The sequence below is a fragment of the Anolis sagrei genome, chromosome 6 (genome assembly GCF_037176765.1).
Source record: "Anolis sagrei isolate rAnoSag1 chromosome 6, rAnoSag1.mat, whole genome shotgun sequence".
Classification (NCBI taxonomy): domain Eukaryota; kingdom Metazoa; phylum Chordata; class Lepidosauria; order Squamata; family Dactyloidae; genus Anolis; species Anolis sagrei.
In genome coordinates, this window is record NC_090026.1 from 130,203,536 (window position 1) to 130,219,463 (window position 15,928).

Here is a 15,928-nt window from a genome sequence, read left to right on the forward strand (position 1 = left end):
AATCTCTCAGGCGCTCTGCCAGACTGAGAGAGAGATTGATAACAGAGTCAAGGCTGAAACAAAATCCATTTCTGGCTGCTTGGGACATAGAGTTGATTAGGGGATAAAAGTGCCAAGTACAGAATCTATAGTCAGACGAAGCAACATTGGAATTGAGTTGAAGTCCAAAACACCTGGAGGGAGGGCTGAAGTTGGCCCATGCCTGCCTTCGAGAAACACTAAGCTGAAGCACTCCTCAAAGATGCCCGTCTAAACTTTATTCCTCCAGGTGTTTTGGGCTTCAACTTCCAGAATTCCTGACCACTGGAGGAACTGTAAATTGGGAGCTGGAGTCCTAAATACGTCTCCAGGCATTGCTAGCTCCTCCTGTGCAATTCGATGGCATTCAGAGCTCTTTGCATTGAATGGGCTCACATGCAAGTACAAGCTATTAAAAGTCATTGAACGATGATGTTATGAAACAGCAGAATTAAAAGCCGTTTATAACTTACTAGCCGTCCCCTGCCACACGTTGCTGTGGCCCACATAGGGGTTCTGGTGGGAGGTTTGGCCCAATTCTATCATTGGTGGGGTTCAGAATGCTCTGTGATTATAGGTGAACTATAAATCCCTGCAACTACAATTCCCAAATGTCAAGATTCTATTTTCCCCAAACTCCACCAGTGTTCACATTTGGGCATATTGAGTATTCATGTAGAGTTTGGTCCAGATCCATCATTGTTTGAGTCCACAGTGATCTCTGGATGTAGGTGAACTACAACTCCAAAACCAAAGGACACTGCCCACCAAACCCTTCCAGTATTTTCTGTTGGCCATGGGAGAACTGTTTGCCAAGTTTGGTTCAATTCCATCGTTGTTGGAGTCCAGAATGCTCTTTGATTATAGGTGAACTATAAATCCCAGCAACTACAACTCCCAAATGACAAAATCATAATTTTTTGAGTGATGGTCACTCCTTGTGTTGTGAGACGTTTTGTTGTCAAATTTGGTGTGATTTCGTTCATTGGTTCATTTGTTTTTAGGGTACTCACAGAACATATGGATAGATAGATAGATAGATAGATAGATAGATAGATAGATAGATAGATTCATTTATTTAGGAGCCCCTGGGGGCGTAATGGGTTAAACCCTTGTGCCAGCAGGACTGCTGACCAACAGGTCAGCGGTTCAAATCCAAGGAGAGTGGGTTGAGCTCCCTCTGTCAGCTCCATCTCTCCATGGGGGGACATGAGAGAAGCCTCCCACAATGATGGTGAAAACATCAACATATCTGGGCGTCCCCTGGACAACATCCTTGCAGATGGCCAATTCTCTCACACCAGAAGCAACTTGCAGTTTCTCAAGTTTCTCCTGACATGGTGAAAGGGTAACTTATTTAAATTATAACAAAAAGAATTTAAAAAAAACAATGAACCACCTTTAAAAACACCATTCTGTCCTGTGAAGAAATAATAGTAGTAGTAGTAGTAGTAGTAGTAATAATAATAATAATAATAACAATAATAATAATAATAATAATAATCTTTATTTATACCCTGCTATCATCTCCCGAGGGACTCGGTGCGGCTTACATGAGGCCGAGCCCACAATACATCAATGATAAAAGCAATAACAACAATTAATACAGACAATAAAAACACCTCTACAATTGGGACACAACTTTCGAATTGTCTCATGTATATTTGTGTTGAAATTAGTGTGCGTCTTTCAATCAATGGCATCTTAGAATCATAGAAATATGGTCAAAATAGGTCCTTTCCAATCAGTGGAAGATCAAAAGTGTCTCCAATTTGAACCTTGTGTGGAAGATCGTTCCCAAGCTGGGAGCAGCCCTGAAGTAGAGGCTGGATGACCATCTGTCAGGAGTGCTTTAACTGTGTATACCTTTGCCTTTTGGAATGGGGTTAGATTGGGGTCCCTTCTGGGATTCTAATGTCTCCGCTTGTCCTTTCTTGCAGACCCTTCCTCTGGTATTGCGTCTCCGTTCAGTTGCCACCATCACACGCTGACGGTCTGTGCCAACCACAGCAGCGCAGCCGACTTCCTCCAAAGAGTGGCGCATGGGGCGCACGCCATGTACGAGAGCCGGGCCTTTCTCCACTGGTACCAGAGGCACGGCTGCGAGGAGGGGCACTTCGAGGAGGCCTTCGAGACACTCCGTTCCGTCGTAGAGGATTACCACCACCTCGGGGACTGACGCCATTGGGTTTGGGCAGGGATGATGGAAGCTGTAGTCCACGTATAAGCAAACTTCGGCCTATTGCAAATGATTGCGATTCATATTTCTAAGGGCGATTACTGTCTTTCCCCAAAACATGTACTTATTGCCTGGAAAAGTCACTCTGCCTGCTCCCTTTAGGAAATTTAGCACTGCAAGAAAAGTCCTTTGCCAAGACTGTGGTCGTCACAAGGGAAGAAAGCAGCCAAACAACACTATTTACTCCCCTCGTTGGCTCTTCTGCAGAAAGGATTATGGGGGGGATAGTGGTGGAGTTCAGCCTGTGATTGTGTCTCATGATCAGGGTACTCTAGGTGTTGGGAATGACAACGAGGTTGATTGTATTGTCGAAGGCTTTCATGGCCGGAATCACTGGGTTGTTGTAGGTTTTTTCAGGCTATATGGCCATGTTCTAGAGGCATTCTCTCCTGACGTTTCGCCTGCATCTATGGCAAGCATCCTCAGAGGTAGCTCTGAGAGGATGCTTGCCATAGTTGCAGGCGAAATGTCAGGAGAGAATGCCTCTAGAACAGTGGTTCTCAACCTTCCTAATGCCGTGACCCCTTAATACTGTCCCCTTATGTTGTGGTGACCCCCAACCATAGTATTGCTTTCATTGCTACTTAATAACAGTCATTTTACTACTGTTATAAATCATAATGTAAAAATCTGATATGCAGGATGCATTTTCATTCACTGGACCAAACTTTTATCCCCTAATCTACTCTATGTCTCAAGTGGCCAGAAAGGGATTTCGTTTCAGCCTTGACTCTGTTATCAAACTCTCTCTCTCTAAGTCTGGCAGTAGACCTGAGAGATTGGCACAAATACCCAATACACACAAATGTGGATGCTAGTGAGGTTGGGGGAGGATTGATATTGAAATTTGAGAGTTGTACTTGCTGGGATTTATAGTTCACTTATAATCAAAAAGCATTCTGAACTCCACCAGCGATGGATTTGAACCAAACTTGGCTACCACAACCAATGGAAAACACTGGAAGGGTTTGATGGGCATTGACCTTGAGTTTGGGAGTTGTAGTTCACCTATATCAAGAGAGCACTGTGGACTCATGCAATGGTGGATCTAGACCAAACTTGGCACGACTACTCAATATGCCCAAATGTGAACACTGGTGGAGTCTGGGGAAAATAGATCTTGACATTTGTAGTTGCTGGGATTTATAGTTCATTACAATCAAAGAACATTCTGAACTCCACCAACGATAGAATTGGTTCAAACTTCCCACATGGAATCCCCATGACCATCAGAAAATACTGTGTTTTCTTATGGTCTTTGGCGACCCCTCTGACACCCCCGCGCGACCCTCCCCCAGGGGTCCCGACCCCCAGGTTGAGAAACACTGCTCTAGAACATGGCCATATAGCCCAGAAAAACCTACAACAACCTAATGAGGTTGATGTTTGTAATGATTAGGTTGCTATTGATGCAAGAGAATGACAATGGGATTCCCGTTCAAGGTGTCTTCTCTGATGAGAATATTCCCGAAGGGTTTGGGGATGATGGTATGGTCCCTGGAAGAGGGCCTGAATTTCTACCCATGACTTTGAGCCTAAGAATAGCTCAGCACCTGGTTCAGCTGCAGAAATTGATGAGCCAGTAGATAGAAGGCATGTTTTTAGTCAGCACAGGCAAACAAACCAAGCTCTCAGGCGTTCTGCCAGACTGAGAGAGAGATTGATAACAGAATCAAGGCTGAAACGAAATCCCTTTCTGGCTACTTGGGACACAGAGTGGATTAGGGGCTAAAAGTGCTAAGTACAGAATCTGTAGTCAGACGAAGCAACATTGGAACTGAGTCAAGACATCTTTCCTGGTCCTTGGAAGCCTTCCCTTGGATAGATTTGTGTGTTAAGTGCCTTGATTGATTCATGATTCAAGTTTTGTGACTTCACCTTGGAAGTTTCTGCCTTTGTTTTTCATGAACTTTGATGGACTAATTTCCCAGTTTATTTGTTCCTGCTTATTTTCTACCTAATTGGATTTACCTATTTTTATGGAGTGTTTTTTACTGCTACTGTTTTTAAAATATGTTCAATAAACTGCTTGCATTACTACTCAGCTGTGTGGTGCTTAAAGTCAGAGGGCTTTCCTGGTCTGGAGTGCAGCAGTTAGGGTCCACATGGAGAGTGCCTCTTTGTTCTCTCTTCTTCAGCCAGTATCGCAATTGGGGTCAGGCAACTCTGGATTGGGGACAGACAACTCTATCACCTGGGTTTTGCAAAATACTATTTTGAATCCAAAGTATGGAATAGCATTAAATGGTGGGATCATTGTCCTTCAAAGTTTGTACAAGGACACAAGAATCCATATAAGAGAAAGATCCCCACCAGCAACTAAGGGGAACTCTGAGAGTCTGGGATAGAGCATGGCAAGCATTGGTGAGCCATTCTCTTTTCTGGTCCTAGAGAAATCAGGAAGGCAACACGTGGAGCACTCCAGGGTAAAAGTGAATATTGAAAGGATAGATAGGTGAACATCTCCCCTCAAAAACAAGTCCCTCTTGAACCTCTTAAAGGAATGCCAACCCCAGATCTTCCCTTTCTGGGTTGTCAAACAGGACAGGATTCCTGTACGGATAGGAGAAATGCTTTCAGTCAACACAGACAAACAAACCAAACTCTCGGGCGCTCTGCCAGATTGTGAGAGAGATTGATAACAGAGTCAAGACTGAAAAGAAATCCATTCCTGGCCGCTTGGGATATAGAGTAGATTAGGGGATAAAAGTGCCAAGTACAGAATCTGTAGCTAGACAAAGCAATGTTGGGATTGAGTCAAGATGTTGTCCCAGGTCCCTGGAAGCCTTGTTTTGGATAGATTCCTATGCTAAGTGCCTCGTTTGATTCTTGTTCAGGTTTTGGGGTTTTACATTGGAAGTTTCAGTATTTGTTTTCATGAACTCTGATGGACTAATTTCCTGGACTATTTGTTTCTATCTATCTTTCTACTTAATTGGATTTACCTATTTTTGTGGATTGCTTTTTACTGCTACTGTTTTTAAAATATCTTCAATAAACTGCTTGCATTTTTACTCAGCTGTGTGGTGTTTAAAGTCAGAGGGCTTTCCCTGCCTGGAGTGCAACAGATAGATAGGTAAGCATCTCACAAGAACATCTCCCTCTTGGACCTCTTACAGAAATTACAACCCCAGATCTTTCCTTTCTGGGTTGTCAAATGAGACAGGATTCCTGTACAGTCTTAACAGATCTTGGCGCCCAACAAGGTCTAAATTTTTCAATTCCCCAGATTTGGCAGAAAGTTGGAGTTTGGTCAGGGAGAGAGGATGGGTACCCTAATCTGGTTTGACACAGCTTTACCATACCTTGCCCCTCCAAAATCTGCAAAAGTTATAGGAGCTTGTCTTTGATCCAATCCAGCAAGGCTAGCAGCTTCCTAGTCTGTCTCATTGCATGATAATCTTCCTTACAGTCCTTCTCTCTAGCTTCCTGTGAAGAAAACACATGAGCCACACAACCATTTCCCCTGTTTATTAAATATTATTTCAAGCCAAACTCAGGTGTGCAAAGTCTCCCTTTACACTTTTTAGTAACCTTTTGTTTGGTCTTCCTAACCAAAGTATGCATCTCAATGAATACCAGGGCCTGAAGTAAGGTTTCAGACCATATCGTTCAGAGCAATACTTAAGAAATACCGGAGTTTTTATGATGCCGAAAGTGGACTTGCTTTGGTTCTGTCTCCGGAGGGTCTCTTGGCTGAATTCGTCTTGAGTGAGAAACACGAGAGGCAAAGGGGTCCTTGGGTCTAGATGACATTGAGGACAGACGGGGGCTTGTTCCTGACGGCCGCTTGGACCGATCCGGGCTTCTTCCTCATTTGCTCCAGGGAAGTCATGGCTCGGGAATATTTGTGCTTTCAAACAGAAAAGGAGAGGAGATGTTATTGCGCTTTGCCTTTGTTCCGAGTCAAGAGGCACAACAGTCTGCAGGACCCTTGCCTCTCACCAAGCATCACCTCCAGTTCCTTTGGCATCATTTGGGGTGATAGTTGGGGAACTCCATTGAAAGAAGGCCTTGGAATACAAGAGGTTTGAAATCTTATCTTTCAAGGTTAGCCTTCCATAATCTCAGAGGAGTCTTGGCCCTTTACTCAATCAAAATTAAATCAAGCTTCTAGTCCTCATGGAAAAGGGTTAAAAAAGGAACTGAGGTGCCTATTCTGCCCTGTTTTATTTCTCCTAATCCTTTCCTGAGCTTAAATTCCTAGGTAAAGGTTATTTATTTGTTTATGTATTTATTTACGACATTTATATGCCGCCCTTCTCACCCCGAAGGGGACTCAGAGCGGCTTACAAGGTATGTATTACATACAGTATATTATATTATTAGCATAGTACAGTGATGGGCAACCTTTTGAGCTTGGTGTGTCAAAATTTGCCAAAAACCAGAGTATCACTTGGGTGGGGTGTCAACTTCAAGAAAAAAACAAAACATAATTTTGCAATATTTATAGTTGAAATAAGAAAAATGTATATTCCATGCTGAGTTATGGAGTGAACAATGCTCAAATGTGCAGATGTTAATTTTGTAGAGCCTTTTACAAATTTAAGGATGAAATTAGATTGGCTCTTATAAGGTGTACTTCTCTATATGTGGCCGCGTGTCACCAAAAATAGCCATGTGTGTCAGTGCTGACACGCGTGTCATAGGTTCACCATCACGGGCATAGTACAATATCAGCATTAAACTTTGCTATACCGCTATATCATAATATTATTAGTAATATTATATGTAATATAAATATATAATTATAATATCATATTGTTATTATTATTATATTGCATTATATTATAATATTATAAATAATATATTATATTATATTATATTATATTATATTATATTATATTATATTATATTATTAGGTTTCCCCCTGACATTAAGTCTAGTTGTGTCTGACTCTGCGGGTTGGTGCTCATCTCCATTTCTAAGCCAAAGACCTGGCGTTGTCCGTAGACACCTCTAAGGTCATGTGGACAGCATGACTACATGGAGCACCATTACCTTCCCGCCAGAGTGGTACCTAATGATCTACTCACATTTGCATGTTTTCTAACTGCTAAGTTCGCAGAAGCTGGGGCTAACAGCAGGAGCTGGGGCTAACAGCAGGAGCTCACCCTGCTCCCCACATTCAAACCTACAACCTTTTGGTAAGCAAGTTCAGCAGCTCAGCAGTTTAACCCACTGTACTGCACGCACACATATATACAGACATAAAACACATATACACAGAATGGGCCACAGCAACATGTGGCAGGGGATGGCTAGTATACTAAAACTTAAAAGGCAGCTGCAAGAGAATGATGGCAAAGCTTCAGCTTCTAATGGGTCTTGAAGCTATTTCCTTCAAAGAACACAAGAAATGCTTTGAAAAGTCCTACCCGGGACCTGTCTATTTCAATTTCAGCACTTGGTCTGGATCCGCTCACCTTACGGTCCACCTTGGCCTTGGCGTTATAGAAGGAGACGGAATCCGGGCAGAAAGGCAGCACTTCCTGCTGCATCCGGTCAAACCTCTCCTGGTCATCTTCATCCTGAGAAGGAAGGGCAGGTGGCATTAATCTGGACCAAAAGAGGGTCTCTAGCTCAGTGGATGCTACTTGCAGGAAACGTTGGGCTGTAACCACTGAGCAGTGGATTCGACACCTGCAGCTTACGAAGACCCACCGAACTTGATCTGTAACTTACCAGGGTCAGGACCCTGTTGATGGGAATCATGCCGAGCCGGATGGCTCCTCCGGGTCGCAGCACCTCCTGGACCTCCTCTGGGATGAGGAAGGACTCGTTGTACCAGATGTCGAACTCTGGGGGGCAAAAAGAGACGAGGAAAAGATGGACACCAATGAGAGTCACAGAAAGACAAAACTGGTCAGTGCGTTGTAGCCTGAACTCTCTTGCACCCCCTGTTCATCACAGTCATATCATTGCAAAATTTGTAGATGTCACAACAGTGGTGGGGATGAGTCTGCCAACCAGGATGAGATATGATAGCCATGTATAACTATTTGAGAGGAAGCCACAAGAGAGGAAGGAGCAAGCTTGTTTTCTGCTTCCCTGGAGACTAGGGCACGGGACAATGGCTTCAAACTACAAGAGAGGAGATTCCATCTGAACATGAGGAAGAACTTCCTGACTGTAAGAGCCGTTCAGCAGTGGAACTCTCTGCCCCGGAGTGTGGTGGAGGCTCCTTCTTTGGAAGCTTTTAAGCAGAGGCTGGGTGGCCATCTGTCAGGGGTGATTTGAATGCAATATTCCTGCTTCTTGGCAGAATGGGGTTGGACTGGATGGCCCAGGAGGTCTCTTCCAACTCTTGGATTCTATGAATTGGCTGCTCTCGTGGTTCAGGGACCATAATTGGGTTCTTAACAGCAATAAGACCAAGGAGCTTATAGTAGACTAGCCGTCCCCTGCCACGCATTGCTGTGGCCCAGTCTGGTGATCTGGAAAATAAAGTAATGGTTTCTAATCTATGTAATGTCTTTCTGCTTATGGGTAAACAGTATTTCTTGCTGTTTCTTTGTCAGTGTTGATGGGGAGAGTATCTGGTTTGCCTACTCTGGAGCATGCGACATGTCATTGTCCTTCTTTAAGGGTCTCTTTCAAATCTATGATACTGCATCTGTCATATACATATGTGTGTGTGTGTGTGAATGGCTGGATGGCCCTTTGTCAGGAGGGCTTTGATGATGTTTTCTTGCCCTGGTGAAGGGAGTAGGACTGGATGGCCTTAAGGCAGCATTTCTGAACCTGGAAAGTCAAGACCCTGAGGGGGGGGGTCACCAGGGGGGTGTCAGAAGGGTCACCCAAGACCACCAGAAAACACAGTATTTTCTATTGGTCATGGGGATTCTGTGTGGCATGTTTGGCCCAATCCCATCATTGGTGGGGTTCGGAATGCTCTTTTATTTTGGGTGAACTATACATCCTAGTAACTACAACTCCTGAATGCCAAGGTCTATTTCCCCCAAACTCCATCTGTGTTCACATTTGGGCATGTTGAGTATCCATGCCAAGTTTGGTCCAGATCTATAATTGTTTGAGTCCACAATGTTCTCTTGATGAAGGTGAACTACAATTCCAAAACTCAAGGTCAATGCCCACCAAACCCTTCCAGTATTTTCCGTTGGTCATGGGAGTTCTGTGTACCAAGTTTGGTTCAATTCCATTGTTGATGGAGTTCAGAATGCTCTTTGATTATAGGTGAACTATAAATCCCAGCAACTACAACTCCCAAATGACAAAATCATAATTTTTTGAGTGATGGTCACTCCTTGTGTTGTGAGACGTTTTGTTGCCAAATTTGGTGTGATTTCGTTCATTGGTTCTTTTGTTTTGAAGGTACTCATTATGCACAGAGCATTGATAGATAGATAGATAGATAGATAGATAGATAGATAGATAGATAGATAGATAAATTACAGAAGGAATAAATCAGACATTCAACCTCAGGTTATAAACAGAGATCAAGTGGAGCAGATGGCCAGTTTGAAGTTCCTAGGAGTTACTGTAAAGGAAGATCTGACCCTGGGGCAGCCATCATTCTGCTGTGCTGGTTAAGAACAATCCAGCAAACATTCTGAGACTTTTCAGGAAGCAGCAATTGAATGAAAAACCGCTGGTGAGTTTCTACCACTATGCTATAGAGCAGTGGTTCTCAACCTGGGGTCCCCAGATGTTTTTGGACTTCAACTCTCAGAAATCCTAACAGGTGGTAAACTGACTGGGATTCCTGGGAGTTGTAGGCCAAAACACCTGGGCACCCACATATTGAGAACCACTGCTATAGAGAGTGTTCTTACCTGCTGCATCTATTGTGTATGATTTGGTAATGGCACAGTGGCTATAGATAGGAAGGCACTCAAGAGGGGGAAGTTCCACTGTTGAACAGCTCTTACAGTCAGGAAAATCTTCCTATTGGGTTGTTGTAGGTTTTTTGGGCTGTCTGGCCATGTTCTAGAAGCATTGTCTCCTGACGTTTCGCCTGCATCTGTGGCAGGCAGGCTCAGAGGTTGTGAGGTCTGTTGGAAACTAGGAAAAATGGGTTTATATGTCTGTGGAAAGTCCAGTGTGGGAGAAAGAACTCTTGTCTGTGTCAATTGGCCACCTTGATTAGCATTTCATGGCCTGATAGTTTAGGTATGCCCTGTTACTGCCTGGGGGAATTCACAGAGTGTCTGTGCCCTACACCACTGGAGAAATTACACTGCTTATCCGGTATTCCACACCTGACATCTGCCGGGAAGTAGCAACCAATAGTGAAAGGACCAAGGCAGAAACATCTCCAGTTCATCCTCTGTTTGGGTATCAGCCAGAACGTCAACAACTTAAATCAAGAAATAGTTTTCTTAGATCTACAGAGACACTCACTGGAACACCTCAGCAAGCGGGAGTCCAAAAGTGGCAGGCTCAAACCCAGAACCTCAATCCATGGCTGATACCAAATGTGAGACTCCCCCCTGGGCACACAGAAGACTGGGCGACTTGGAAGGCGCTGAACAGACTGAGCTCTGATACCACGAGATGCAGAGCCAACCTTAAGAAATGGGCCCACAAAGTGGAATCCACGACATGCGAGTGTGGAGAAGAGCAAACCACTGACCACCTGCTGCAATGCAACCTGAGCCCTGCTACTTGCACAATGGAGGTCCTTCTTGCGGCAACACCAGAGGCACTCCAAGAAGCCAGATACTGGTCAAAAGGCATCTAATCAACTACCAAACTTGCAAAATTTGTGGGGTTTTTTTATCTGTTTGTTTTGTTCTGTTAGAAATGAAATACAATGGTCTGGTTGCTGATGACACAATAAATAAATATAGCTGTCCCTGATTGTTTCTTGTCAGGAGTTCCCCTGTGTTTGAATTTTGATCTTCCTATTGTTTGCGACTTGCAGTTTCTCAAGCCCCGGAGTGTGGTGGCTGGATGGCCATCTGTCAGGGGTGATTTGAATGCAATATTCCTGCCTCTTGGCAGAATGGGGTTGGACTGGATGGCCCATGAGGTCTCTTCCAACTCTTTGATTCTAGGATTCTAAGTTGCTCCTGACACGACAAAAAAAAAAGTTAGAAACTCCTTTCCTATCATTTGAACCCATGGCTCCATTGAGTCCTAGTGTTAAATCCAACACAAAGCAGATAATGTGGATTATCTGTTTTGATACAATAGATTATATTGCAATGTAGAAGGAACCTAAAGTTTCCTCTGCTGGGAACCATGGCCAAACAAGCCAACGGTTGCTTTCATGTGATGCCCAGAAGCCACGCAAATGACCTCTGAGGATAGTAAGAAACTCAATACCTCCAAGATCCATATCCACAGTTTCACTTGGACCTTGGGAAAAGGGTTCTTGGGGATCTGCATGGCAAGGGGTTGCATTGGACAGCCCTTGTGGTCTGTTCTGATTCCATAATTCCAGTTTAATGCCCCTTTTTCTTAGAAAGTTTGCAGCCAGTGGTACCTGTAAGCAACCTGTTGCGGCACTGATCCACCAAGTGCTGACAATACTGGACTTCAGAGCGCAGGTCTCGCAACTCGTTGTAGTCAGCCCGGTACTGCTTCCTCAAGTCCTTCAGCTTCATGATCAGCAGGAACTCCTCCTCGTCGATGATGATTTGCCCCTCGTCATTCAGGTATTCTCCTGGAGGGTCCAAGTTCAGAACCAGGCTTTAGAGACAGGCAGGCATGAAACGGTCCATCAAAGGATGGAGGAAGAACTCACATGGGGATATTCAAACCATCTAATCTTCTCTAAATGAGGACTATCTTATTTCATGAGTGTGGGAAAAGATATTCTCTCACTTGCTCACCCAATTGTTTTCCAAGGTGGCCCCAGATACAAATCCTGTTGGAGTTCAGCCTGTGATTGTGTTTCAATATCAAGGTGCTTTGGATGTGGGGAATGATGTCAATGAGGGTCAAGATGGCAAAGGTTCGATCAATGATATTAATGCAGAAAATGACATAGAGACGTCGGTTTCAAGTGTAGTTTCCCATGAGAATGTTCCTACAGGGTATAGGGATGAGAGTTTACTCCCTGAATTGCTCCCAGAGAGTTCCCAGGATTTGGGCCTTGAAAACAACTTGGCACCTACAGGAACTAATGAGCAGATACAGGTGGGTGGAAATTAGCCAAAACAGACAGCTCGACCAAGGCCTTTGGCGTTTGGCCAGACTTCAATATTTATTTCTTTATTTTATTTTGAACATTTCTAACCCGCCCTTCTCAACCCCTGGGGGGGACTCAGGGCGGCTTACAATTGGCAATAATTCAATGCAGCATCATAAAATACAGAATACAGAATAACAAATATAACAACATGAACATTAATAAATAAATATTAAAACAGTATACTTACACTCTGATTAGCTATTGCCCGTCTGGTGGCTGTTTAGCTAGCCATCTACTAATGATTACTCCGCTTAACTTATCCAAATCCTCTTCCATGTCATAGTCAAACATAGTCAATTGTCCTTTAACCTGATTGCCCGAAGGCCTGGTCCCACAGCCATGTTTTAATCTTTTTTCTAAAGGTGAGGAGGGATGACGATGACCTAATTTCCCCAGGGAGCAAATTCCACAGGCGGGGGGCCACCACCGAGAAGGCCCTGTCCCTTGTCCCCACCAAGCATGTTTGAGACAAAAGCGGGGCCGAGAGCAGGGCCTCCCCAGACGATCTTAAGCTCCGAGGTGGGATGTAGAAGGAGATACGTTCAGACAGGTATGCTGGACCGGAGCCGTAAAGGGTTTTATAGATCAAAACCAGCACTTTGAATTGTGCTCAGAATTGGATCAGCAGCCAGTGGAGCTGGCACAGCAGGGCGGTGGTATGCTCCCTGTATGATGCTCCAGTGAGTAATCTAGCTGCCACCCATTGGACTAATTGCAATTTCTGAACAGTCTTCAAAGGCAACCCCACGTAGAGCGCATTGCAGTAATCTATTGTGACAAGAGCGATAGGTAAGGATGAGAGGCATTCAGGGAAAATGAAACCAATTTCTGAGTCTTAACGAGGGGATATAAAGTTCCAACCATGGGAAATATAGTCAGATGAAGCAACGTTTCAGATTCTTGCTAAGTTCTTGTTCTTGTCCCATGAAAGCCTGCCTGGAAGATTTATGTTTAAGGATTTCTTGCTCCGGTTTGACTCTTTTGTCTCTATTACCTATTCATGCCTTGGATCAACGTTTCCCTGTTTTTTTGGATTGTATTAGAGAAGTCTGGACTTAGTTTTGAACGTTGCTGAACCATACCTTGGACTAATTTGTTCCTGCTTATCTTCTAAACTAATTTGATTTACCTATTCCTTTAAAGTGTTTTTTCTACTTTGCTGTTTTTGTCAGGATTATTGAGGTATGCATGTGTGTTTTTCAATGTGTTTCTATGTAATTCAAGATGGATTAAGATGTGTTTCAAGATGGATTCTATTACGTTGTTCAATTGTGTATTAGAAATACTGTGAGAAGCAGAGAAAATGTAACCTTGACAGAAGTGAGATAACATGTTCTCTGGCTGTGGGAAGTAGAAGGAGGATCCGGTTACAGCCAGAGGTCTGATAAGCAGATGTTCTGGAACTGTTTATGCTGTGCTTTGTAGTTCCTGATTATAGCCCGCTAAGAATGGACGTGTGTAGATGTCCTTAGTAAACTTTGTGTTATTTGCAACTGTAAAACTGCAGAGTCCTGATTTTTGGAGTCCTGTGTCTGTTGATCTAGCAACCTCTTCCGCTGCGCATATACCCCCAAATTCTCTGACAGTTTTTACTTATCTTCAATAAAAAAGGATTGTTTTTCCTACTCAATGTGTAGTGTTTAAAAATCAGAGGGCTACTCCTGTTCTGGAGTGCAACAAATCCATCATAACATGACACCCCAGCAACATCAATTGCCCCTTATTCCTTATTGGGAAGAATAACACTATGACGGTACATTTCATCCGCATCCATGTCAGATGTCATAGCAAGGCCCAGGTGGGGTGAAGTGGCCTTTGGCACATGGATTCCCTGTCCCCCAGTTTCTCACCCTGCTGCTCGCGCTCCAGCTTCTGGGCCTCCAGGGACTGCCGGGCAGTGTCCATCTCCTGCTTGAGCATGTTCAGCCGGTTGGCCACTTCGCTCAGCTTCTTCTTGCGGTCGTTCAGGATGCCCTTGTTCTCCTTGAAGATCCGGTTGATCTCGCTGCCCCGTTCATTCTTGAAGTCCTCAAAGGCAGCCGGCCTGGGGGGCGGGGAGCTACGCAGGAAGGACCAGCAACAACAGTGTTAGCCATAGGTTTGGGGTCAGCGCATTGAGCATCAGGACCCCTAGAAGCCCTGAACCTTCTGGTGAAGCCCCCTTGGATTACTAAAAAGGCTCTCAATTGGGAAGAAAGAGACTGAGTGTGTGTTGGAAGTCAACCACATCCTTCAGAAGTTGATAGTCCTCATCCAGGAAATAGGCAGCTAAGGTAGGTTGCAAAGAAAGCCCTTCTCCCAATGTCTGCCTCTTGTCCCATGCTTGGACAACAGTGTTTGCTCCCAGCACCAACTACCGCTCTGGGCCAGAGTGAAAGGGGGGGGGGGGCAGTGGCAGTTCCACCTTGTCTCCTGTGCTATGCTTATAATATAATATAATATAATATAATATAATATAATATAATATATTGTATATGCATATAATATTTATAATATTGTAATGTAATGCAATATAACACTAGTAATAATAATATTATATTGTAATAATATTACAATATAATGGTATAGTACAATATAGTAATATTTAATACTGATATTGTACTATGCTCATAACATAATTATTGTATGTATATATATATATCATGTAAGCTGCTCTGAGTCCCCTTTGGGGTGAGAAGGGCGGCATAGAAATGTTGTAAATAAATAAATAAATAAATTGTTGCAACCTGGTCAGATTCTGAGATGAGGATGGGGATGCTGGGATAGATTCAGAGAGCCCAGAGGGGGATAGAAATGGCTTAGAATGAGTTGTGTCGGAATCTCCTGGCAGTTCCCATGAGACTGGGAAAAGCAATATCAGTTCTCATGAGAACCTGCCAGAAGCGCAGGCTGAGAGAAATGTGGGAGACGAATGTTTGTCTAGGTCAAGACACTTGGAACTGCGGAGACAGAGCATGCAACAAAGCCAGACTTGCTTTTCCCAGATGCTTAGAGATAAGGAAAGGAAAAGCAAGTGTATGAGAAATGATGTGATGGGAGGGATGGAGGCCTTTTAAAGTGATTCCTACTGATACAATCCTTTGTGAGAGCAACATTGTATCCAGGTGAACAGCTCGTTTTTTTGGTATTATATTCTTGGAATTCATGTATTCAAGTTTCTAAGTCGTTGCTTCTAGTTCAGCGTTTCTCAACCTGGGGTTGGGACACCTGGATGGGTAACGAGAGGTGTCAGAGGGGTCGCCAAAGACCACCAGAAAACACAGTATTTTCTATTAGTCATGGAGGTTCTGTGTGGGAAGTTTGGCCCAATTCTATCCTTGGTGGGGTTCAGAATGCTCTTTGATTGTAGGTTAACTATAAACCCCAACAACTACAACTCCCGAATGTCAAGGTGTATTTTCCCAAAACTCCACCAGTGTTCACATTTGGGCATATTGAGTATTTGGTTCAGATCCATCATTGTTTGAGGGCTCTCTGGATGTAGGTGAACTACAACTCTCTAATCCAAG

General features: G+C 43.8%; 2 protein-coding genes across 2 annotated transcripts in view; one reads left to right on the forward strand and one right to left on the reverse strand.

Annotated features, from left to right (window-relative positions):
• Positions 1-5,271, forward strand: part of LOC132779049 (tubulin delta chain-like) — a 40,918-nt gene extending 35,647 nt beyond the window's left edge. Inside the window, exon 12 of the mRNA XM_067470412.1 lies at positions 1,959-5,271. Within this exon, the coding sequence (XP_067326513.1) occupies positions 1,959-2,197 (239 nt within the window). The 3' untranslated portion in view covers positions 2,198-5,271. The remainder of the gene's footprint in view (positions 1-1,958) is intronic.
• Positions 5,272-5,946: 675 nt separating this feature from the next.
• KIF9 (kinesin family member 9) overlaps positions 5,947-15,928 on the reverse strand; it is a 42,765-nt gene continuing 32,783 nt past the window's right edge. Inside the window, exons 16-20 of the mRNA XM_060782710.2 lie at positions 14,270-14,478; positions 11,709-11,888; positions 7,943-8,058; positions 7,684-7,788; positions 5,947-6,110 (exon numbers count right to left, since the gene is read on the reverse strand). Coding sequence (XP_060638693.2) covers positions 6,003-6,110; positions 7,684-7,788; positions 7,943-8,058; positions 11,709-11,888; positions 14,270-14,478 — 718 coding nt within the window. The 3' untranslated portion in view covers positions 5,947-6,002. The remainder of the gene's footprint in view (positions 6,111-7,683; positions 7,789-7,942; positions 8,059-11,708; positions 11,889-14,269; positions 14,479-15,928) is intronic.